This window comes from Semicossyphus pulcher, unplaced genomic scaffold (assembly GCF_022749685.1).
Source record: "Semicossyphus pulcher isolate SPU_LCO1_2020_fin unplaced genomic scaffold, fSemPul1.0.p SCAF_2, whole genome shotgun sequence".
Lineage (NCBI taxonomy): Eukaryota > Metazoa > Chordata > Actinopteri > Labriformes > Labridae > Semicossyphus > Semicossyphus pulcher.
The window spans coordinates 27,783,992-27,807,156 of record NW_027211693.1 but is presented as its reverse complement, the minus strand read 5'-3'; the positions used below and the strand labels follow the sequence as shown (position 1 = coordinate 27,807,156).

General features: G+C 40.7%; 2 protein-coding genes across 2 annotated transcripts; one reads left to right on the top strand and one right to left on the bottom strand.

Moving 5' to 3' along the window:
* Positions 1-105: 105 nt before the first annotated feature.
* Positions 106-4,945, bottom strand: mospd1 (motile sperm domain containing 1). Its single transcript, XM_069669935.1, has 6 exons — positions 4,852-4,945; positions 3,367-3,667; positions 3,183-3,258; positions 2,694-2,926; positions 935-1,096; positions 106-821 (listed from the first exon to the last, which is right to left on the bottom strand). The coding sequence occupies exons 2-6, from the start codon at positions 3,518-3,520 to the stop codon at positions 790-792; spliced, it is 657 nt and encodes a 218-aa protein (XP_069526036.1). The 5' UTR covers positions 3,521-3,667; positions 4,852-4,945; the 3' UTR covers positions 106-789.
* A 1,500-nt stretch (positions 4,946-6,445) lies between these two features.
* On the top strand, positions 6,446-22,392 carry ints6l (integrator complex subunit 6 like). Its single transcript, XM_069669695.1, has 18 exons — positions 6,446-6,709; positions 6,828-6,905; positions 9,921-10,070; positions 11,931-12,020; positions 12,194-12,377; positions 12,513-12,641; positions 13,561-13,724; positions 14,122-14,274; positions 14,479-14,611; positions 14,811-14,905; positions 15,003-15,113; positions 16,990-17,205; positions 17,323-17,449; positions 17,713-17,855; positions 17,950-18,178; positions 18,298-18,678; positions 18,786-18,879; positions 20,244-22,392. Exons 1-18 carry the CDS (start codon positions 6,599-6,601, stop codon positions 20,344-20,346), a joined length of 2,691 nt encoding a protein of 896 aa, XP_069525796.1. The 5' UTR covers positions 6,446-6,598; the 3' UTR covers positions 20,347-22,392.
* The last annotated feature ends 773 nt before the right edge of the window (positions 22,393-23,165 follow it).

The window sequence follows — 23,165 nt, the reverse complement described above, 5'->3', positions numbered from 1 at the left end:
TTCATCAGTAACCATCATAACAAAGCAGATAAAGGCCTTAATGTCGCATAAAGAGCTTTAGCACCCTCTTGACCCAAAGTGTACAAAATAACCTGATTTCATCTGTTAACATTATACCAGACATCCATTTGTAGACTTTATTAAATGTTTGATGGAGCATTGATATAATACGCCAAACAACGCATTGTTGTCAAAAGATTTGACCTTTGGTGACATGTAAAAGTTTCGTATACCTGGAAAAATAAAAACTCATTCAGATAAGGTTTCTCCAAACATGCAAATAACTGCATTTAGTCCTCAAAGCCTACACAAGAAATGCTTTAAAACATCAATATAATGATGGTTACAGGTGAATACCATAACAAAAGTTTAATGGCTTTATATACAAGTAACATGTTTGCATGTAGATTCCTTCACACTCAGGTTAACCATATTCTGTTACATAATGGCAACAAAAAAATACAGACACAGGGAATATGAGGCCAGACAGCACTTTGAATGGCCTCATGTTTCTTCACAGGCTCTGTTCAGGGACAACTCCTCTCACACTAACATTGGTATGTCCTACACCTGAGGTCTCTGCTGTTTGCATCAGGTCAGTTTTGTGTGTATGTATTAACACAAATATGAGGATTTGAAATAAAGTATACGAAAATGCAGTTTTCGGGGGATGGTGTGAATTCATAAGTACCCCGTCCCACTACTATCAGCTGTACTCTTTGAAGAGTAGTGAGAATGTTCTCTTCCTCTTTAGATCGTGACACCATCCTCCTCTTTGCTCACAGCACTTTAAGTGCGTAAGATGACCATCGTGAGAAGACCTGAAGTATAACAAGACAAGAGCAACAGGATGTTGAGAACTCCAGCACATACTCTCCCGTCTATGCGATTTCATAGATAATAGTGTATTCTGTGTGATTCTTTTTCCACTTACCGAGAACATAAGCAGCTACAAGTTTCTTGTTAACACTTAAGTGGAGGTAGACAGGCACAGTAGATTCTTGCTCCCCCAAGGTCGGGAGCATCAGGGCGGCCATACACACCAGGCCGAGCAGCACCGTCAGCAGACTGGGGCCTCCAGCAACAGGACGGCTCTCTGTCAGGCACAAAAATGCACACACAGCAATCAGATGAATGGTTTACAAGTTATTTACAGGATGTAAAAAAGTCCAAAACCAACAAAGTGTTGGTTTGTCTTTTAGTACTTTAAGATTTCCCAAGCTCATTAGTTACTATAAAACTCAACTGGTCTAGCCTCAGGACCCACCACCACCTCCTTAATGACAAATCACCACACAAATTTCTGAATTCTGAATTTTTTCAACCTGGTGCAGTTTGGACCTCAGATGGAACGAAACATCACAGCATCTCAGCGTCACAAAATACAACAGTATAATAGCCAACCAAAACGACCAGCAGGCAGCATTCTCTCTACTGTTCATTCAATTAGCCGCCTTTTTTCAACAGAAATCATCTAAAAGAGTGCAACATAAACACAACTACTGTAGGGCTCATCAAGTTTAAAGAATGTTAATCTAACTTTAGCTGGGGTTAACCAATCAGTGAATACATGGAGTGTGAATAAACTACTGCAAGCACGTCATAGGAAACCCATGTCCTTCAAAATAAAAGTGCAGCATCGACTTCTTGCCCCAACATTTTTTTTCAAACCATATGAAACCCACTGAAAACAGCTCAGCGACCCACTTTTGGGTCCCAACCCACCAGTTGAAAACCACTGCTATAAAAGACGTAAATCTGTAACAACGGCTAAGTAATATACTTTCATTAAAAAAAAAATACACAGATTCCAAAAAAGGCGAGGCACTGTTGTTTTAAGCAAATGTGTGTTGAATTTACCCTAAATAAACTACAGTGCCCATGTTCATGGTAATACAGGAAGCTGTTAACCAGTTAACCAAAGTCGTGGCTCCCAATTTTAAACAATGGAGGAGGCACCGAGGAATAATATAATCGCTTTTAATACACAGACAAAACTTTTTGATCAATACAATGTGGCCTTTTCTCACTGGATATGTTGGCATTACAAAGAATGTCTTTAAGCTACAGCTCAAAGAACGTTGTAGCTTAAAAACCCAAGATCAGACAGGGTGCGTAGTGCTGACGCTCAGGAAAAGACAACTGTGCAGTCAGAACAGAAAATGATCTCTGCAGGTGCTGACGTGAGTGAAGGGGGAATACCCAATCACTTCAGATTGGTGTATTTTTAAATGGAGTTACAGTATACACATGTACTGTATATTGTATGCAACGAGGCCTTTGCTTGTAAACCAACTTAATATGGCAGCCTGACGATGATTTACTGCACTTTTTTTCTACTGCTTTAAGTCCATTAAAATGTTATTCTGTTTTATACAAGAACATGAAAATATGTATGTGATAACCTATGGGAAGCAGGCACACATGGTATCCGCAAAATATTATACACACCTACCTATCTCGTTACAACATCAAGTCAATTACAACCTATGCATTTCATTGTAGTTATTGTCAACCTGTTTGGCAAAACATGCCTTGTTTTTTTATATTATAGCTAAGTTGTATAGGGTGATGGGTATGTTCACAGGCCACAAAAAGCAGCACAAACTACCATGTAAACAGTGGCCATAATTGAGTTTCTAAACATTTGGCTCCATCTAGTGGTAACACCACTCAATAGTCTTTAATCCTACCTGTCTGATAAGCAGTTTGTTCAAAAAACTCGCTCTCTGCAAACTGCTCTTTGATTCTGCGTTCTTCATCTTGGGGCCGAGGGCTGGGCGGCTCCTGTGAAGCAGAGGGACGGAGTGTGGCCGTCACCTCTTTGCGACCCAGAGCTTTCCTTTGACTCTGCTCCGACACCTGTAGGCGGAACTTGTCGTACACCCCATAATGGCATGCCCGCACATCTCTGTGTCTGATTACTCTGTGTGGACATATGAAAATATTATATGAATAATTTTTACTTTACCAGATAGCAAAGGAAGTCAGCTGTATAAAGAAACATCTAGCTCAAAACATACAGTCCACAATATAATATTTAGCAAAGTACACTATAAACAATGAAGACATGGATACGGACTAACAGGGAAATGGATGATACAAATGATTCCCTTAAGAGCAGCAACACTGCATGTAAAATCTGAATCTTATACAACCCAAAAAAACATAAACAAACTCACATGTCAACGCAACACTGTGGCTTGACAGCTCCGGTGGCATCAACCACGGTGTACTTGTTTGGCGCTGTGCACAGCACTGATAAAAAGAAAAGAAAGTATTATCAAGATAATCAAGCGTATAAAACAAGAGTACTATGGCATACTTGAACACCCAAAGGGGTGGTGTTTTACTCTGCCAACTGACCTTTGAACTTGAGGGCAAACTCATAGGGGTTGTAGAGGGTGAGCACCTGCTTGTGAGACGTCTGCTCATCTGCATAGAAGATGAGCTCAGTGGGGAACACAAACACGGGAAGGCTTCCTTCCACCAGCTCAGGCTGTCGATGCTGCTGCTGCATTGGCTCCAGCTGAGCTCTTCCCCTTCCCCGTCCACGGTCTGCCTGGGGCCCCCACCCCTCTCTCCACAAACTATCAGGCTGTGTAAACTCCCTTTAGGTAGAATTGGCACTTGTCCTCAATCATTGCCTCAGGGCTATGACAAGGAACTGTGAAAAGACATGTGTGATAAATAATAAAGGTTATTAATATAGAGGCACTGGTAGGGCACTTTCACTTTTCATTCCTCTACATTTAAAGAAAAGTATTGAATGAGGCTTATATGATGCACTTTCAATGTTTCAAACGACTGACAAATTATTACAGAATTTTAGAGGCTTATAAAATCGCTTTATTTATAGCTGAGAGTTTAATAAAAACTAAAAAATATTATCTTAACTAGCGATGATACCTGTAATTATCCACTATAAACTGAGTAAATCTTAGTCTAGCTCCGGTTTAAACTTTTCAGAAGCGAATTGAGCCACTACGCCTTGTGAATTGAAATAAATATAAAGGGGGTCATTCTTCGAATTGGGCACATAATTTGCTTACGTATATATAGGTTTTTGTTATTACTTTAAATGCAGTGTTGTCTTGAGGGTATTCCGTTTTAGGTTAAAGTATTTGAAAAGCTTTTCAGCCAAAAGGAGATACGCTCAAAAAGTTCTAAATTCAGAGCGGGGCAACAAGAGTAGGCCAGGGCACTTCATTTCATGCAACATCAACTTAATTTCAACAAATAGAGCAACATAAAGTGAACGCCATGTGGCTGGTCACGTGCCGCTTAATGTTTACATGGTTACGGTAGAGCTCGAGGAACCAGATTGGTGTCGCAACACTTTGTTCTCCGCGTAGAGATAAAAATCATGATAAATTCATTATATCTGCCATAATAAATCTTCATTCCAGTGATTATCAACTAACTGGCCTATATCATGCCAATGGTTTAGCAATCTAGCCACATTTTTAATCATATTTGCATTGTGTGTAAGCTTTTAATGCACATCGCCTGTAAACTGCAGTGTAATAGTAGGTAACAACGTCAACAAACTCAAGAAAATATTTCTTTGTGCTAAGTCAATTTAGCAACAGAATAGTTATATTATACATATAGTCCGCTCGAAATTAACCATACAGTTTGACAGTATGAGCTTGATTTTACACTGTAATAACACTTCGTTGTATTTAAATGCTAACGCTACATAAGGTAGACGTAGGCTAGCTTTAGCTGAGTAGGACAACCCCAGATGTTAGCAGATAGCAACCTAACGTTGATTTTACGAAGTGTCATTACAGAAAATAAAACACATAGTTGTTTCGTTTCACGAGAAAACTTGGAGTGAGACTTTACCTTGTTGACAATGCACGGGTTCGTGTAACGTTAGTGCTATCACCAGGGTTTGGGCTTCAGTTCCCACCCTGTTGTTGTTTCTCTTCTTCAGCCTTTTTTCTTTGTCAATAATATACTGCAGACCTCGCAGTGCATGCTGGGAAGGCAGAGGGCGCAAGAGAACGTGCAAGACGTCAACAAAGCAGACGTAAAGATGTCCCACACCACACAGCCAAGAAGTATTTAATACCGCTGTAACGTTTCTTCAGGAAGTATCGGAGCATATAAACGCCTAAAGCCAGGCAAATTATTTGCGGAAAACGTCGAGATATTAGCTGTACTAGATTGATAATTCCTGTTAATCATTCAATATTATATCAAATGTAGCTACTTTATATGATTAACTAGATAGGGGAAAATGTTGTATCTAACCGATAGATCCACGAGGATAACTGAAGGATATTATTTACCAGGCTATTTACCTTTGCACAGACAGAATGGAGTGAAAGCCTATCAGTGATGTTAATGTTGAATTTCTTCTTAATGATATTGATTTTCTCCTGATTCATACTGCCAAAAGGTGTTTTTCGTCCCCTCAGCTTGTGCAAGCAACCCTAAAAAACAGCACAATCGTTATACAGATTATAAAACATTCCGTAATGTGTAAAACTTGTCTCAGAAAGCGGAGGCCTTCATCCTTCTACAGGTAGGCATTCTGTCTGAAGTTGGCCACCATGACATTCCCCTGACCTTAAAACCTTTTTTTCCCCTCTAATCTCTTTTAATATAAAATCGGTTTGGTTAATTAATATAACTTGCTGTTCTATGTGATTTAATGGTGATTTAAGTGTTCGATTAACTGTGAAAAGGACAGACCAAAAATACCCAAATTTATCAACAATGATGCCTTCACGTGCTGTTGGATTTACTAATAATATGACAGTATATGCAAAACAGACAGAAACTCTAATGGTTTCAAATGCCTAGTGATACCTAAGTTTGCATTTTTCCTCGATTCGATTTTTTGTTGTCGTTGTTTTTCTAGGCTGTTATTACGCGTGTCCTTGCTGTACGTTTGAAAGTCTGAATGACGGAGCATTTTAGGTGTCTTGAACGCAGCAAGAGGGTGACAAGAGAGAGTTAAAGAAAGCGAGATAGTGTGTGTGTGTGTGTGTGTGTGTGTGTGTGTGTGTGTGTGTGTGTGTGTGTGTGTGTGAGAGAAAGAGAGAGAGAGAGATTGAGGGAGGCTAGATGTGAGTGAATTGGCAAGAAATTTCAGTTCTATGAATATTATCTATGAAACTACAAGTAGGCGATCAGTTATCTGATTTCAAGCAAGACAAATATGGTTCTTTATGGTAAAGATCATATATGTACACACGAAAGATATATTCTATATATGAATTTCCGCCCGTTGAGTATACAACTGAAACGCGCGGCGGATGTTCTACGTACACAGCCATCGCGACCTCTTTATATATTTATATATCGAGAAGGGCGTGGCCAATACAATGGGCTTAGCCAATGGCGTCGCAGTGGAGGGAGCGGGGCGTTCCATTCGGTTAGGAGCAGAAGTTGAACAGCGCGAGCTGAGACAGAGCTGTAGAAAGGCAGATAGAGAGAGAGCAAAAGCAACGGCCCTCTTCTGGAGGGGGGGCTTATTATAACAAATATATACACACATGTGTGAACTGTTTGGCCGGACGATAGGTCATATGTGGATAACAGTTATTTTAGAAAAGCATACAACCGCGGCTGTACATTTAAAATGCCTATTTTAGTTTTTCTTTTAGACACGTCCGCCTCTATGAATCAGCGCACTTATTTGGGTACGACGTATCTGGACGTTGCTAAAGGCGCGGTTGAGGTCTTTATGAAGGTAAAAAATTATTTTACCCCGAATTTTTCTGCAAGTATGCACCGTTGGAGAGCTTAGGATTCCTTGGACAAGACTGGTCGACATTAATATATGTTGTTTTGGTTTTCTTTTTTGACAGCTGCGAGCCCGAGACCCGGCTAGTAGAGGCGACAGGTACATGCTAGTTACATTCGATGATCCACCATACGGAGTGAAGGTAATTAGCAACTGATACATTTTTTTACATTTGACAAGGCGAACGTATTTTTCTGTCAGTAAGACTTTATTGTCCTTCTGGTTTGTAGTCAGTGTTGAGCGGCTTCCCGGTGGCGAAAACGGCAATTTTTTGCTCCAAATACCCGCAGACCCGGAGCTGCACTGCCTCCGACCATCCAGCGGACATTTTGCTTTTGTGTTGAGAAAAGTCTCGGGCGTTGAGATGGAGGCGGAGAGATTTATTATCGCTTATGACGTCGCTGTTTTTTTAAAAGTCGAGTGTTTAGATTGGTCAAGGAACCCGCCAGTCATACTCTACTCCCCCCCTTCTCTCATCCATGCATTACCATTGGCCGATCTGGGCTGAAAGTTGATAAACCCCTCTTCATCATGAGGTTTTTTTATATTTATGTGAGTTCGCTTGAAGAAAATTATCATTATTCATATAATAATTAATTGCCATACCGACACTATGAGCATAATGTCCTGCATTCAAACATTCTAGTTCTTATTCACAACCAAGCAAAAAAAGACAACCTGTGTATCACTGCAATAATTTCATGGTTTTCATGTCAGCAAAGCTACCCTCTACACTAACCTATTGACTTGTTTTATGACCTGGCACACATCTCTCACGGAGCTTTACATGCACAATAAAATACAATCTTTAGTACCAATATAAACCTCTGAAGTCCTTGATCTGCTTCAGTGGCTGGTCTGTATTAGAAGTCTAGGCTTGCTCAACTGTCTACAAACAACACTCTGCTACTCCCAACAAAATATGCTAGTACTTACTCTTTCTTTGGTCAGTAGTGCCTGGAGACATAGTTTGCTTTCCTTGTAGATTGTTGTTTTTTATGCCTCATGACCAAATAGAGCTGGAAACTAATTCATTAATAAATCTAAAAAAAAAAACAGCAGTTGCTGTTTGATGTTTGGAGGATAGTTATTAAGATGTGTAGAAAAGAACAGCAGAAGTCAAAGATACTTGTAAATCTTGTGTTTAGAACACTTGGTGTACTTTGCTGCACCACTTTATTCTGCTGTACAGCACCATATTAGAGGTGACTATATTTTATCTTGTGATAAGTGAATACAAACCTGAATAACTGAAACATATAGTATTTTACTTTTTTGTATGAGCAGGCATAAGAAATTGACTATAAATTAAAATACAAGCAACAAAGAAAATGGGAAATGTATGAATGATTGAACGTGCTATTGGAGAGGACATAGGACAAGAAAGCTGAAAAAATCTGGTTGTTAAATAGTCATTTAAGTTGGTTGTGTGGTTCACTATTAATTAAAATATTTGACTCAGTATGATATATGTATAAAATTATGCTTTTGACTAGTTTGTTATTAATACTCCAGAGCTTTTTATATGTAACTGACTTTATGTCGCTTAAATCAAACAACGTATATTAATATCAAGTGAGGTGAAAAAAGCTAACTACTTCCCTTTTAGGTCTAATCAAACAATATTTATCAAGATACTTTAATTTCAATCTATGTTGTGTATTTTCAGCACTCAATTCTTATAATAAGAAAGATTCATTTGAATTGTGAGTTTTTTATTTTACCAGTGAACTACTATAGTTGCATCGTGTTACTCAGGCTGTATCTGTCTCTGTTTTGAACAACAAAATTGACCACTTTGAGCTCACTGCTCCAACTCTTAAAGCATTATTGGGTGATATTTATTCTCTTCCTGTAGGACTAGGGTCATGACTAAATGTTCTGAGCGGATGCTGTCATTTTATGTGATGCAGTATTCACTGAAATAGCTCTGTGTAAAACATCATAGCCAAACAGTCATAATTCAACATGCTATTCTCCTTATATAGAAACATCAAGGTGCTGCTGTATGAAGTGCTTTTTCCCTCTTGTAAAGTCTGTCCTCACCTCCTCTTCCTCTCTTTGCCTGCTCCTTTGTTGTTTCTGCGTGCTTTGTGCATCGAGGATTATGATGAAAGGACAAGGATATACTGAATGGGGCTACTCTGATTGCACAGTTACAGACGCAATAAATTGTTGATGTAGAGGGAGAGGGAGGAGGTTGGATGAGAAGAAAATAGGAATGTTCTGAAGTCTGAATAATTGAGTACAAGCCAAGCCTTACTGGCCTACCCAAGTGTCTGGGTTATTACTATCCTGTTAGCCCTGCTAATGTGTTTCCACCTTCAGGTTTTCCTCAGCTGCTCAGTGATGTTGCTTCCGTAGAGTTATCATGATTATGTTACATAATTCATTCATAACGGTGTGCTTTTGTAGAAAATTACACCCAAATAATGACACCCCATGGTAATCTAAAAATCGACTAACTGGCCTGACTCAGAGCATACATGTTGAATCTGGCGCTGGAAGTTATTCTCTCCTTCCCTCATCTTTCTCTGTCTCTCTCGCTGTCTTTAGCCTCTCCCCTCCCTCTCCTGATAAAGGAAGTGGTAAGCTTGCAGGTCATCCTTAGATTAAGCATGAAGCTGCAGCAGTAAGGTACTTGACCCCGCTGGAGAAAAGTCCAAGAGCAGTTACGCGCCTACATCCTCTCCTGTGGGAGTATATCTCCGTCACAGAGGACATTCAGCAGTGGGAAATGTATTTTTGGATGCTTGTCATGGATGAAATTAGACTCTTTCTCAAACAGCAATATCCAGCTCAAATGTGGGCCTGCTTTTCAACAATATTATCTTCTATTTCCAGAGCTTCACATAACCTGATTTAATTCTGTGGTTACTATGATGTCGCGTTGCACAGAATCAGTGGGTTGCTAAGATTACAAACCAAAGGTGGCAGTTGTATGCCTGACATGAATCAGTATGTGGCTGTCAGAGAACAAAACAAGTTCTGTTTTTTTTACTAATTACATAGTATGGGTATCTGTGGGTGTGGATCTATTTTAGTTTGTGGCTGTTCTCAATGCACTCAATGACTTAAGGCCTCATCTGCTCCTGTGTTTTATACTGTTTGCTGTGCAATGCATTTACCACACTGTATGTGATGTATGTATTTTCAGGCAGGCTGGAAGGAGAACCATGCCACCTTCATGTGCGAGCTGAAGAACCTGCAGGCGTCGGGGCTGACTACATTAGGCCACGCTCTCCGTACAGCCTTTGACCTGCTTAACCTCAACCGCCTTGTCTCAGGCATCGACAACTATGGACAGGTATTCAATGCCTAAATCCAATTATGCATTTCTTTGGCAGCAGTCCTACCCTCATTTAAATATTTACTTTCTGCATTCACAGATCGAATACTATGTTTGTAAAAAAAAAAAAAAACACCAGATCATTTAATCATTTAAATAGTGGATAAGTTGTGTTAATACAAACTATTGATAATTACATCACACTAGTCAAATACAAACAAATCAAAATAGTCAATTAAAAATGTAATTTTGATAAGTAAAGGAATTTATTATTGCCTTGTGTTCGTCAAAGGGCTGGGTATCGATAAGGATTCCTTGATTTGATTTGATTGATTTTTGTTAGGGGTATTTCAGTTACAATATCACTGCACCTCTAACCTGGTGCATTATCAACATTTGTAATGTTTACAATAAGAATTGACCCTAAAGAAGTTACATCATGTACTTTTTATTTCACATGACAAACACACAGCAGTCAACACAATATTAACAATTTTATGAATTAGACAGCTTATGAACTCTTTCTCCAGTTTCAGATTTTCAGTCTGTACATCTGGCTCATGGTTTTGATTAAACGAACTGGGCTTCAACTTGCGCGAGATTTGGCCACGAGATCTCATAGCACGAAGAACAAAACCACACAAGAGTTATGGGGAAAGGCATACTGTATAACAACATGCCGAAAATACACTCGCGGCCAAAGCCGACGCTAACAGAGAGTAACATAAACATCAGTGCAAAACTAACTTACACATTCATGGACGCAGACATGATAAAAGGAGTCAGTCAGAGATCACTGATGTCTCTGTAGTAGGTGCAGTAAACAAGTCCGGGCATGTTTCCCTCACTACCATGTTTGGGGTGGGGGTGCGCTGAGTCGTGCTGCGCTCAGAAACGTAAGTGATCAGACACGTTTTTACGCATATTTTTACAGATTCATCTCTGGATTTATGAATCGATATCGGGTCATTGAAATGAGAATCGATTCGAATCGATTTTTTTAAACCCAGCCCTAGTTAGTCTGGTGAACTGCAACCTCAGTCTGAATGTCCTGTGACAGTCATGTTTCTCTTTAAGCAATAAGCATCTAAGGCTGTTTTTGAAATTCAATGTATTTTTAAAAATAAGTACAATAATATGTCAGTTGAACTCTAAAACTGAGAGGGGAGCTAAGAAAAAGAGAGACACTGATTGGGTTCCAAAAAGGAAGAACATGATATAAATGTCGTGCCTATGAGCAAAGCATAGTAAAGCTTTTTGCATAAGAAAAAATCGCTCTGATATACCAGCAAGTACTGCAGTGTGAAGCAAGATTTTCCTGATGTAGCCAACACACACACACAGTCTATGTGGACCTTCCCTGGATTATTAAAGGTTTTAATAAGGATTGTAACAAAGCTTTTAGCTAGCACTTCTTTATTCATTTAGCTGGAGACAAAGAGAGAATATTGACTTTTGGTCACAGCTTACTCCGGTCCGTCCTGCCTCAGTGAGCACAGTCAACCCTTTCTTGAAAGTAAAATCTACTTAGGTATTCTCTGAGTGTTTGAAAAAGACAAGGCTGACTGTGGTTCTGGTAGAGACCTCTGTCCTTAATCAGTAATGCAAGGACACTTTGATGCTGCGTAGAGCTACAAGATTACAGGTGTAGTACTAATACCATACTAATTAATGTGTTTGGACGGACCTGTTAAAAATGCTACACCTGTATTTTGCAATTACTGTAAAGTAGAGAGGGGAAACTATTGAAGACACAGAGTCTGTAACAGTGTTTTGGTCTGGAACGTCAAGAAAGAAAGCAGACCAGTGGGGGAAAAATGGGGTCACTGTTTGCCTGAACTTGGATTTAATTGCTGCGTGTTACATTTTCCCTCTCAGGGCCGCAACCCCTTCTTCCTCGAGCCATCTGTGATCATCACTATCACTGATGGGAACAAGCTAACACACAGCTCTGGGGTGCCAGATGAGGTGAGAGCAGATACACATTTAGTTGTGCTACTTTGTTCTATGTAGTGACTAACTATATGAACACTTTACACTTTGCATTAATAAAATGTTTTGTAAAACTGCAAAAGATGACATGCGACAGTTGTAACATATGAAACTCTTAACATGCTTGTGTTTTTGTGTCTGTTGTCTAGCTGCACCTGCCTCTGAACTCTCCCTTGGCAGGCAGTGAGCTGACCAAAGAGCCCTTTCGCTGGGACCAGCGTCTGTTTGCGTTGGTGCTGAGGCTGCCAGGAGCAGCCACGCCAGACACCGAGCAGCTCGGCAGTGTCCCAACGGACGAGTCCGCGATCACTCAGATGTGTGAAGTAACTGGAGGTTTGGCATTATCGTATTTTGGTGCATCACTGTTCGTCCTACACCATTCTGTCTTGGAACGTTTGTGTCCTCTTTTGCCTTGCACTCATTATTCATTCTCTGATATGTGATAGTCTGCCTCCTGTTTTCTCTCAGGGCGATCGTACTGTGTGCGGACACAAAGGATGTTGAACCAGTGTCTGGAGTCTCTAGTCCAAAAAGTTCAAAGTGGTGTTGTCCTTAATTTTGAGAAGACGGGGCCAGATCCGCCTCTTGTCGGGGAAGGTGAGTTTCTGGGTGACACTCACTGAGGCAACAACTTCACCTCTGTACAAATCGTGTCTTCAAAACGTAAAATTTATGAACAGCTGTAAAAAAAATGCAGTCGTACAATTTGGCATTGATAAAATGTTTGACTCTTCCAGGACAGACAGACATGCAATACATTTGGCTAAACAAATTATCTCATCAAATGTCTTCCAATAAGTTTGAACAAAGATACTGCTGGCTGTAGAAAAGGTAAACGCAGAGCATACATCAGACTCTAGTTCTCCTGGAGCACAACAGAGCAGTTTCAGGCTAAAAGGAGATCAAAGTCTTTTTCTAGATCTGCCAAACGTAGAGGAATTTTATAAAGAAATTAAGGGTACCAGTATGTGAGAGAGCTAAAAAACAGTTTTGTCTGACAATGGTTGCCCTCATATTCCCCTCACTGTAGCCTTTTCTACACTGTGGTTCCGCCTCAGCTCCGTAACGAAGCTTCGTCCTCAAACCACCTTTGTCATTCTACAATGGACCACGTAATGCCGGCGAAAAGCCGCCCCCAGTGTGTGCTTTTAAATAGCCTTCTGGCGTTGCGGAAGCAAAACGTGCGCGAGGTAAACAATAAAACAGTCTGTGTGTATTTGAAGCAACTCTGTAAACAAACAGCATGTGCTTCAAATACACACACTGCGCTGTTCCACTCTGCCGGCTCTGCAGTTTACACAGACGCCGTTTCACCTCTGTTACTACCTCCGATGCCGACTCAGAGACGGAACGACTTCGCCCCAACATTCAGCCTCTGTGTGTTTTACATAGAAGATGGAACATAACAGAGGCGTGATAATCCCGCCTTGAACTGGCAGTGTGAAAAGGCTAATTTTTGCCAGCATTTGGTTGAGAAAAGTTTTCTTCCCTTTATTGTAACATGTCTGTTTTACAGAGAACTCGGTGGAGTCAAGTCGTCCTGTGTCTTCCTTCAGCACACAGCCATGGCACAGTTGCCACAAACTCATCTATGTGCGACCGAACCCAAAAACAGGGGTCCCAGTCGGGCATTGGCCCATACCAGAGTCCTTCTGGCCGGACCAGAATTCTCCTACCCTGGTGAGCAGAGAGAAGCTTAAAGTTATCTCAGCAGCAGCTTCAGTCTGTCCTTCTGCAGTAGTAGGTTTTCTTGATGCCAATAAATCTGTGTACATACAAGATAAATTGACACTTTGGACTGTCTTAGACATTATAAAGTGTATTCCCTACTATGCATAGTTCCTATGTGTATATCCATATACATACATCTCAGAGACACAGCTCACCTTGTCTGTCACTTCCCTTTTATTGTTAGTCCAGTTTTTCTATGAGTCAGTAACTGACTTACAGCCAATATAATCAGGTGTCTAACTCTGCATTCAGTGATTTCCATCATCTGCCTTTTCTTCACATGTGCTAATGCAACTCATAAATATGTCTAATAACTTCTTCTTCTTCACATCTCTATTTTCTGCAGCCGCCTCGCTCAGCACATCCCGTGGTGCGTTTCTCTTGTGTGGACTGTGAACCCATGGTGATCGACAAGCTTCCCTTTGACAAGTATGAACTGGAGCCATCTCCACTCACCCAGTACATTTTGGAAAGGAAGTCCCCACACATGTGCTGGCAGGTATGGCAGACATTCACACACCCATCCGCTCTATTGGCATGTGTCCGCTGTCACTGGCTCTGCCTCAGGGACTCTGCTAGCTTTGATTTCTGGTAGTGGTAGTGAATTAGTAATGAGCCTTGCAAATGAAGCTTGATTACTAAGCACAGATCTACAAATGCTTTTTAAAATAGATGTTTGACTATAATTATTTTTTATCCTCAGGTTTTTATCAGCAGCAGCGCAAAGCAAAACGACCTTGGGCAGCCATTTGGCTACCTTAAAGCCAGCACCACTCTCACCTGTGTCAATCTGTTTGTCATGCCTTACAACTACCCAGTGCTTCTCCCACTCCTCGGTAAGACATAAAGCAGGAAACTGTTTCTTAAAAATGGCCTCAAAACTTTTGGGTCAGTAAGTCTTAACTGATATCAAATTTAAAAACCTTTGCTTTTCTGGGTCACTTCATATTCTGCAACCCCCCTTGTTGATTCTTGTACAGCAGCAGCCCCGCAGCAACATTTTTCTCCTTTCCTCCTTTCTTTGTCTCCATTCAGATGACTTGTTTAAAGTGCACAAACTAAAACCAAACCTCAAGTGGCGACAGGCTTTTGAGATGTACCTGAAGACGATGCCTCCATACTACCTCTTGGTAAACCTTGTTGCCTGTAGCACATGTTCTGTACACGGATTGATTTTGTTTTTGCATAAACTAACACCAACTGTGTTCTCTTGCTATCTTTTAACAGCCCTTAAAAAAGGCGTTGAGGATGATGGGGGCACCTAATCTTATTGCAGACACCATGGACTGTGGCCTGAGTTACAGTGTTATCTCTTATCTGAAGAAGCTCAGCCAGCAGGTAAAGACTTATTGAAAACAGGTTCAACATTTCCAAGCAATGCGTAAAAAATGACAAATGCGTTCGTCAAATACTTGCAATGACACTTGTGCTGGGCAGTGCACTATTTTCATCGGGTGTTAGATGTGCCCCTGGTGTCTCCCAATTTCTACCATAAGTAATGACTCTCCAGCCTGAGACTTATGTGTCTTATGTGTCCTCTCTCTAAAACATGCAAACATACCAACACATGCAACTAAAAGGGAAACTTATTATAGGCCTAAACCTGTGCCACTGACAGTCATGTCTTCAAATTTTCCTACTGACTGTCCAGTGGTGGAATCGCTGCAGCAGGTATAATTTAAGTGCATTACAATATTTCATACAGTGGCTTCTCTGTGTCTTGTGTGTACAGGTGTATATTGTAAGGAGCAGTTAAATGAGTTTGAGTCCAACTCCCGCCTAAGCTTTAATCTGCTGTATAAATAAGAATGCACCAGGTGTAGGCGCACCCAGCTGGGAAAAAGGGTGGGAAATGACTCTGTAGCCCTTTTTACACTGCGGTTCTGACTCAGCGCCGGAACGAAGCTCCGCCGTCATGCAGCCATTGTCATTTTACATTGGACCAAGCAATGCCGGCGTTGAGCCGCCCCAGTGTTTGTTTTTACACAGCAAAACATGCGTGAGGTGTAAACAAACACACACACACACACCGCACTTGTTACGCCCTGCCGGCTCCACTGTTTACACAGACGACGTTTTGCCTCTGTTACACCTCTGTTACTACCTCCAATGCTGGCTCAGAGGCGGAACAACTTCATCCCACCATTACGCCTCTGTGCGTTCTACATAGAAGATGGAATGTAACAGAGGCGTAATAATCCTTGAACTGGAACTGTAAAAAGCGCTAGAGATTGTTTTGATTTCAAAAAGAGTTTTAATAGAACCCTTTGCCCCTTAATTTGCACCCAGATTATCAATCAAACAATTTTATTTGTATAGTGCCAATTTATAATAAATGTTTTCTCAAGACACTTTACATAAAGATCAGGTCTAAACCATGCTCTTTGTTGTATTAATATTATTATTATTATTATAATAAATTATGCACGGTTTAACTGGCAAAAGTGGGCTGGACACACCCTGAACTCACTTGCGCAATGTACCTTACACTTTGAGCTATAGGTCATTTTATTCATGCACTGGGTCACAATGCCATAGCCAGTGTGTTCATCAGTCGTTTAAATGTCCTTTCACATGAGACACAGCCTCTATTGGTTTTCGTGCAAATACTAAGATTTGTTTCATCATACAAAATTAATTCTGTAACTCACGATTGAAACTATGTATCGAGTCGTGGTCAAGGAAACACCAAAACACGTAAGTCAACGACTCAACAATGATATGAAGAAATAACGAAACAAATTATATTCATGATAGGTAATACTTTTAAAGTTTGTTTTAATGTGTCATCTCAATCTCAACATGTCACATTCTGTTATATAAATAAGTATTCCTATAATTTAAAGGGACAATATATTGTAGATTAAGTATTGGGCTGAAACATGAATCATGTTTGCTGTATCTTTAAAGGTGATCAACGTCGACCCAGTTACTGAATGTTCATAAAACAAGAGAATCAGATGCAACTTATTTTGGACATTGTCACACACACACACGAGCATAACAAGTTCTTTCTCTTCTTATGTGGTGAAGAAGCTGTAGAATGTTTATATTTATAGTGATGTAAACAGCATTGTTTGACATTGTCTTCGAAATTGCTTTGATGTGTTTGTGCTATCGACGATGTTCTCAAGTCTCATATCTGTCTGAGCTGATGCACCTGCTCAGACAGTTATAAACGTAGTGTTTCTTTCCCTCTTTTGTTGGTACGAAGGCTAAAATGGAATCTGATCGTCTGATTGTGTCCGTGGGAAAGAAAGCTCCCCAAGAAACCGGCATCAAGGTGAAGAACCACTCCAGCTCTCTCTCTCTGGCCCACCGCCGGGACTTCAAGCAGTTGCTGCAAGGAATCACCGGGGAGGGGCCTCTTCGCCTGGTGGACATCAACTTCAAAGAGTTCGCTGGCTTTCAAATCGCATTGCTCAATAAGGTAGATTTTGGACAGAAATTCTATTTCTGAAAAATTTGACATACTTTGCGTGGTTGGCAAAGTTACAGGACATGTTTGATGAGTTTTCTCTGACTAGATGTTCTGATGTGTTCACAGGATGTCAAACCTCAAGCTTATCGAAATGCATATGACATCCCGAGACGGAATCTTCTGGATCAACTCACACGAATGCGCTCCAATTTGTTGCGGACGTCACAAAAGCTGATCCGAGGGCAAGACGAAGGTACAAACACGTCAGGGAAAATCTAAAGAAGAGTAGAATTTATTTTATTTTAGTTAGAGTTGTATAGTTAAGTTTTATGCAGAGAGGAAAAGCAGTTTTACAATTCCTTGCAGTCCTTAAGTATTGATAGGGGGCTATACTCTGAGACGTGCATGGTTGGAGGCAAGCATTTTATACTATTGTAAAAACTACTATATCATCGAATACGCCCCCAACACAAATGTTGTTTTGTTGATGCTGATAAAGTTTCCTGTGGTTGTCAGACTATCTGCACAGTATTCCAGTGGCTCAGATGGGAAATTATCAGGAGTACCTCAAAATGATGCCGTCTCCTCTGAGAGAGATTGACCCTGATCAACCTAAACGCCTGCACACATTCGGGAATCCTTTCAAGCAGGATAAGAAGGTAAAAGTATATCAACCCAAAATACTGGTGGACAACCTTTATAAATGCACAGTGTGCCTTTCTTTAACAACCTGTTTCATCTTGTTTACCTCAGGGGATGATGATTGATGAGGCTGATGAGTTTGTGGCGGGCCCTCAAAATAAGAAAAGAGGAAATTCTGGGGATTCCAACTCGGGGGTTACCATGAAGAGAAGGCGGAGTATGTCACCGTTACTACGGCGACCACAGACTCCACCAGGAAGCCCAAACAACATGGTGGGGAAGAGTCCAGTACCAGTTTCAGGGCAGCAGAACCTCCTAAAACCCACCCCACAGCACAAAGGTAGGATTATGATGTACCCAGAGCATGAGTTATACTGTGTGTGTGAAAACAGACACACAAACACAATCACTGGATATTGAACTGCATTTAAGTTTGAACTTGGTATTTGTTGGCCATAGGAGTGGATGGTAACAACAGTGTGATCATCGAGACGAATGGTGACAGAACTCTTGGGTCTGAGTCAGGGGAGATCTGGCCCTCCGAGATGGACACTGTCACAGATGACCCATCCTTGCTGAGCATAGAGGAGAAGGCTGATTTGGTTGTAGCAGAAGATGGAGAGGACAGCAAAATAATAGTGGCGAGACAAGAGGAAGATCAACTAGACGAGCAGCTGCCAGAGGAAAAACACAACTATGACAGACTGAGTCCACAGAGTCAGCAAGAGGACCCTGAAGCTGACCCTGCAGTGCTTGAGACCATATACATCGCCCCACTTGATGGCAGCCAAGCAGAGCTGAGGAGCCGGGTCATTAAAGAGGTCCGAAAACCTGGGCGAAGTGAGTATTACTGTCACATCACTTTGTTTTTATACTAACTTGTTGAATTAAGTGTCACATTAGGAACATCTGGCTGTCTATTCAATTCTGCCTGTGTTTTCCAACAGACTATGAGACAATACTCGGACTACTGCAGCAGGTGAACGGACCTGTTAATGTCCAGAAGTACTTCATCCAACATGCTATCAGAGAAGCTATCAGGTAAGAGACAGTAACTCTGTTTAGACCAAGTACGAGTTAAAGGGGCCGTATCTTTTAAATGGATATTCTTGCATGGGTTTCACATGTTTGGGTGTTTATTGTTCACAGTGAAAAAGTGAAAGCTGCATAATTCTTTTCCAGAATAAAATTTCTAAAAAGGTCGCCTCTGAAACGGGCCACTCAGAACAACTGCAGGTTTCTATGTAGAACCTTGCTTTAGCTGAAATCAACCAATCGTCATTCACCTCAGGCTGCCTTCTCGCACTAGCTTGCAGTCAAGTCGTTGTTAAGATTTCAACTTACCTTTCCGATACCTCCTGGTGATTCGGGCTCATACATATAAGGCTGAATAACCGATCCTAGAGCTGCCAACTTTGGAGTGACAGAGAAGTGCGGCCGCTCCCCCCCGTGGGACCACACAGGTGGGGGAGGAGCTATGCGGTCACTCCAAATACTGTCGGCCAATCGTGGCTAAGTTCTGACCTTTGAATGACAAAACGGCTTGCTCGCATCAGGAGGAAGGAGAGGCTCTAAAAAATAATTAAATTAAAATATGTCTACAATTTTTAAAACGAAAACAAACTTCACCAACGTGATTCAAAAACATCAGAATGATAGAAAATTGATTGCATAGCTAAAATATGTTCCCTTTAAGGGGAGGGATTTTTGATCCAGTCTCTGACACAGGCCGTGCCTCTCAAACATTTAGGCCTGTTTTTATGCAGCTACAATATATTGATTATATTTAGTGTCCTCGGAACACTGCAACTATTAACATTGAGTCATAACCAAACTGCACTTTACATCAGCCCTAAGAGGACATGCATCCATACTCTTTATTTACTCCGTTTTCTGGTTGCTTTCTGTTGTCTTGACTTATTTTTCTTGTTACCTGGAGATAATAATGCTGCACCACCGTAACTTCATTACTCATAACTCGTATCCCCAGAGGTGCAAAAGCACAAAACAAACATAGAAATAGCCTTAAGTTACCTCATTAGTGTGGCAGTGGCAGCATGGCATGTCCTGATCTGTTGTATCACAGTGACCAGCCTGTAGTTTCTAGATCGGCGCAAAGATTTTCCTGTTATCACCACAAAACAAGCTTTGTTATCTCAAAAAATGAGACAAATGAATCTATTGTAATAGGAAAACCAGCTTTGTCATCCCGAGATAACGAGAAAACTAGGTCAAGATCTCGAGAAAACAACCAGAGATCACTTGTTATCACAGGAAAACAAAGTTAATAAGATGTACTGATGTATGTCCGCTTCGGGCTTCCGTAGAAATTGTTTTTAAGCAGGTTCACTTTCAGGCTTGCCCCTTTCCCTGCTTCTTTCAAATGTCCTTTGCATCTCTTGCAGGTTCAAGAAGCGGGTACTGATCCAACAGCTCGAGAGAGCCCTGAATGAGGTGGAGGAGAAGCAAACAACACCATCACAGCTTCTCAATGACAACGGCAGTTAGTGACGAGGCCATCTGTGTTTAGTTTCTAGAAAAGCTAATGAAACTTCTCTTCTCTAAAGTTTATTTTGTTGACCGTTAGATTCACCACCGTAAAGGAGACCATTGCACTGAGAGCAGAAGCTCCCACTGTCCCTGTGCTGTTACATCACATCCTGTTAGAGGCAGAGAGTAAGGGGTTTAACTGGAGGAGGGGTCTTCAGGACAGATCCACTGAGGATTATTAAAGAGATTCTAAATCTATAATCCTCCTTATATTGACAGATGCCTTAAACATCCATAAGGCTTTTGTCTGTATCGGCACATTGTTCAGTAAACACACAAACACACACTCCGGTAGAGAGATACACAATGAGCTGTGAGATCCTCTGGTTTCACAGCAGTGGAGACCCAGTCAAGGGATGGACAGGGTCACTCCTGGTTCTTTCAAAGAAGACCTTTCTTCAGCTGGTCTGAAAAGAGTTTGTAAGACTGCAACAATTTTTTATGAGTACTAAAACGTTTGGGGTGGCAAATCTGGACAGAGTCTGGGCATAAATATAGAAGTTATTTTGCAGTAGGAAGATACTTTAATGTGATGTATCATCTGTTATCTAGAAATGTAATTGACAGACCATTGAAACTTTAAATGCATAGTTGAAATTGAGTTTTGACTAATCCGGTCAATAAATGCCCGACAAATTAAAAAACAACATCACATTAGTCTGTGAAGGTTCTCGGTCATCGAGGTCACTGTAATTCTAAGCTTAATCCAAAGGCGACTGGACTTGGTTGAAGTTCTTGAAGATGTTTCACCTCTCATCCAAAAGGCTTTTTCACTTCTAACTGACTGGTGGACGGAGTTAGAAATATAAGCGACTGTAGGTCATTAGTGTGCTAATAGATGTGTAATCAGGGGTGAGTCGTTAGCCTGAGCTGTGGTCTAGTATCACTGAGAGTCGTTAGTACCCTCCGGTGTTGATGGGTCGTTAGGCTCACATGATCCTGAGTGTGATCTCAGCTGTTTGGGCAGAGAATTCAACACTGCATTGTAAGTGGGTGATAGGTGGTGTCTTAGGCCAACACCTCTGTTAACGGATGGTTTCTCGGTCTTCTCTGGCCAGGATGTGAACCTTGCTGTCTTCAAAGGAGTGTCCTTTAGATGTAGGTGGACAGCTGAGTCCTGACCTGAGGAGCTGGCTCTGTCCACCAGTCATTTAGAACTGAAGAAGCCTTTCAGATGAGAGGCGAAGTCCAGTTGCCTTTTGGATTAAGCTTAGAACATCCCATTTATGCAAAAATCCTGTATATGCAATGTTTCCATATTATAAGACTGATGTAAACGGTGTGGCAACATCTCTAAAAGAAGATGGATTTCTGTAGCCTCATGCTATATGATTTCATATCTCCAAAACCTAATTAGAACTTTCTCAGTACAAAAAAGGCACATCTTCACAAATGTCAGTCTTAATCTAAGTGGCTATTAAATGGACTTATTGGTCCATAGTGTTTATGATTTGACAAACATAATAGTCCTTTTTGAATGACAGGCGCAAATAGTCACATACTCTATTACACTGTTAGACTGCAAATGGGGTCAAAATGCCCATGAAATACGCTCCCCAAAACAGTTGTGTTTATTGGATTCCTGACTGAGCATCAATATCCCCCTACCTGCCATTACAGCAGTACAACACAGGTTCAGTGAATGCAGCTGTTAGTTTCCAGTTAAAGTTTACTCCTCCATTGAACACACACACACACACACACACACACACACACACACGTAGGGACCTGGGAATCTCCCTCCACAGCTCGACAAACACTCCATTGATTTCCAGAATTATGACTTTATTGGGAGGAATTTCTTCATGGGCTCAGTTGACAGTCACCTGCTGGGAATCTGCCCTCTGCTGCTTTTTACATAAACCAGGTTTATGTAAAAAACATCTTTGTTGATCTTGTTTTTATGACAGATGTACACTACTTTTTAATGTTAATAAGGAATATAGAGTATTTTTGTGAATTTGTTTATTTCAGAGTATAAGACATATTTTGGATAAAACGTGTAAAGCCAATTTTGTAAAATGTGAAATACATATATAAAACGGAAGGTTTCATGAACCTCTTTGTTTTTTTTTACAAAAATAAACCTCATTTAGAATGGTTTCCCCTGTGTTGTGTTTCAGTTTGTCTATATTCCTGTAAGTGATGTTTAATTAAGCAATATCACATGGGAGGGAGTGATGTACTGAATATCATCACGGCTATGATTCGTCGCAAATAATCACAGTTATATGACAGTTTATACAACAGTTATACAAACAGCAAATAGTAGTAAAACGTCACAATCAACAACAGATCGTTTTGTTCCACCAACTCAACTAGTTCCACAACAAAACTGAAACTGGACTTTTGTTGCCGAGCAACACAAACATTCCCCTGCACTCTGTGTCTACAGGTTGCCACAGATCAGCTGCTTTTTATCATGTTCATTTATCTGTATGTCTTAATTTATCACCAAATAAGAGTCTGCTGTGTGATTCAGAGGTACCAGCTTGATTAATGTAGACATACACGCTCGGCTGTAATGTTAATTCACTGTATTCAGGACACCTGGCTGAGGCGGAGTAATACACAGTGAAAAGTTCCAGTGATGTTGTGCTGTATATCGCCAATCAAGGAATGCCTCTTGTCCAATCAGATTACTTGGTTGGAACTAACTGTTGTATAACAGACTTTAATGCCTAAGAAACTGAACATTTAGCAGTCAACAAACAGACAAACAGCCTTTTAAACAGATTGCAAAAAGAGATTCATCAATAAACAGATCTTTATGTTGT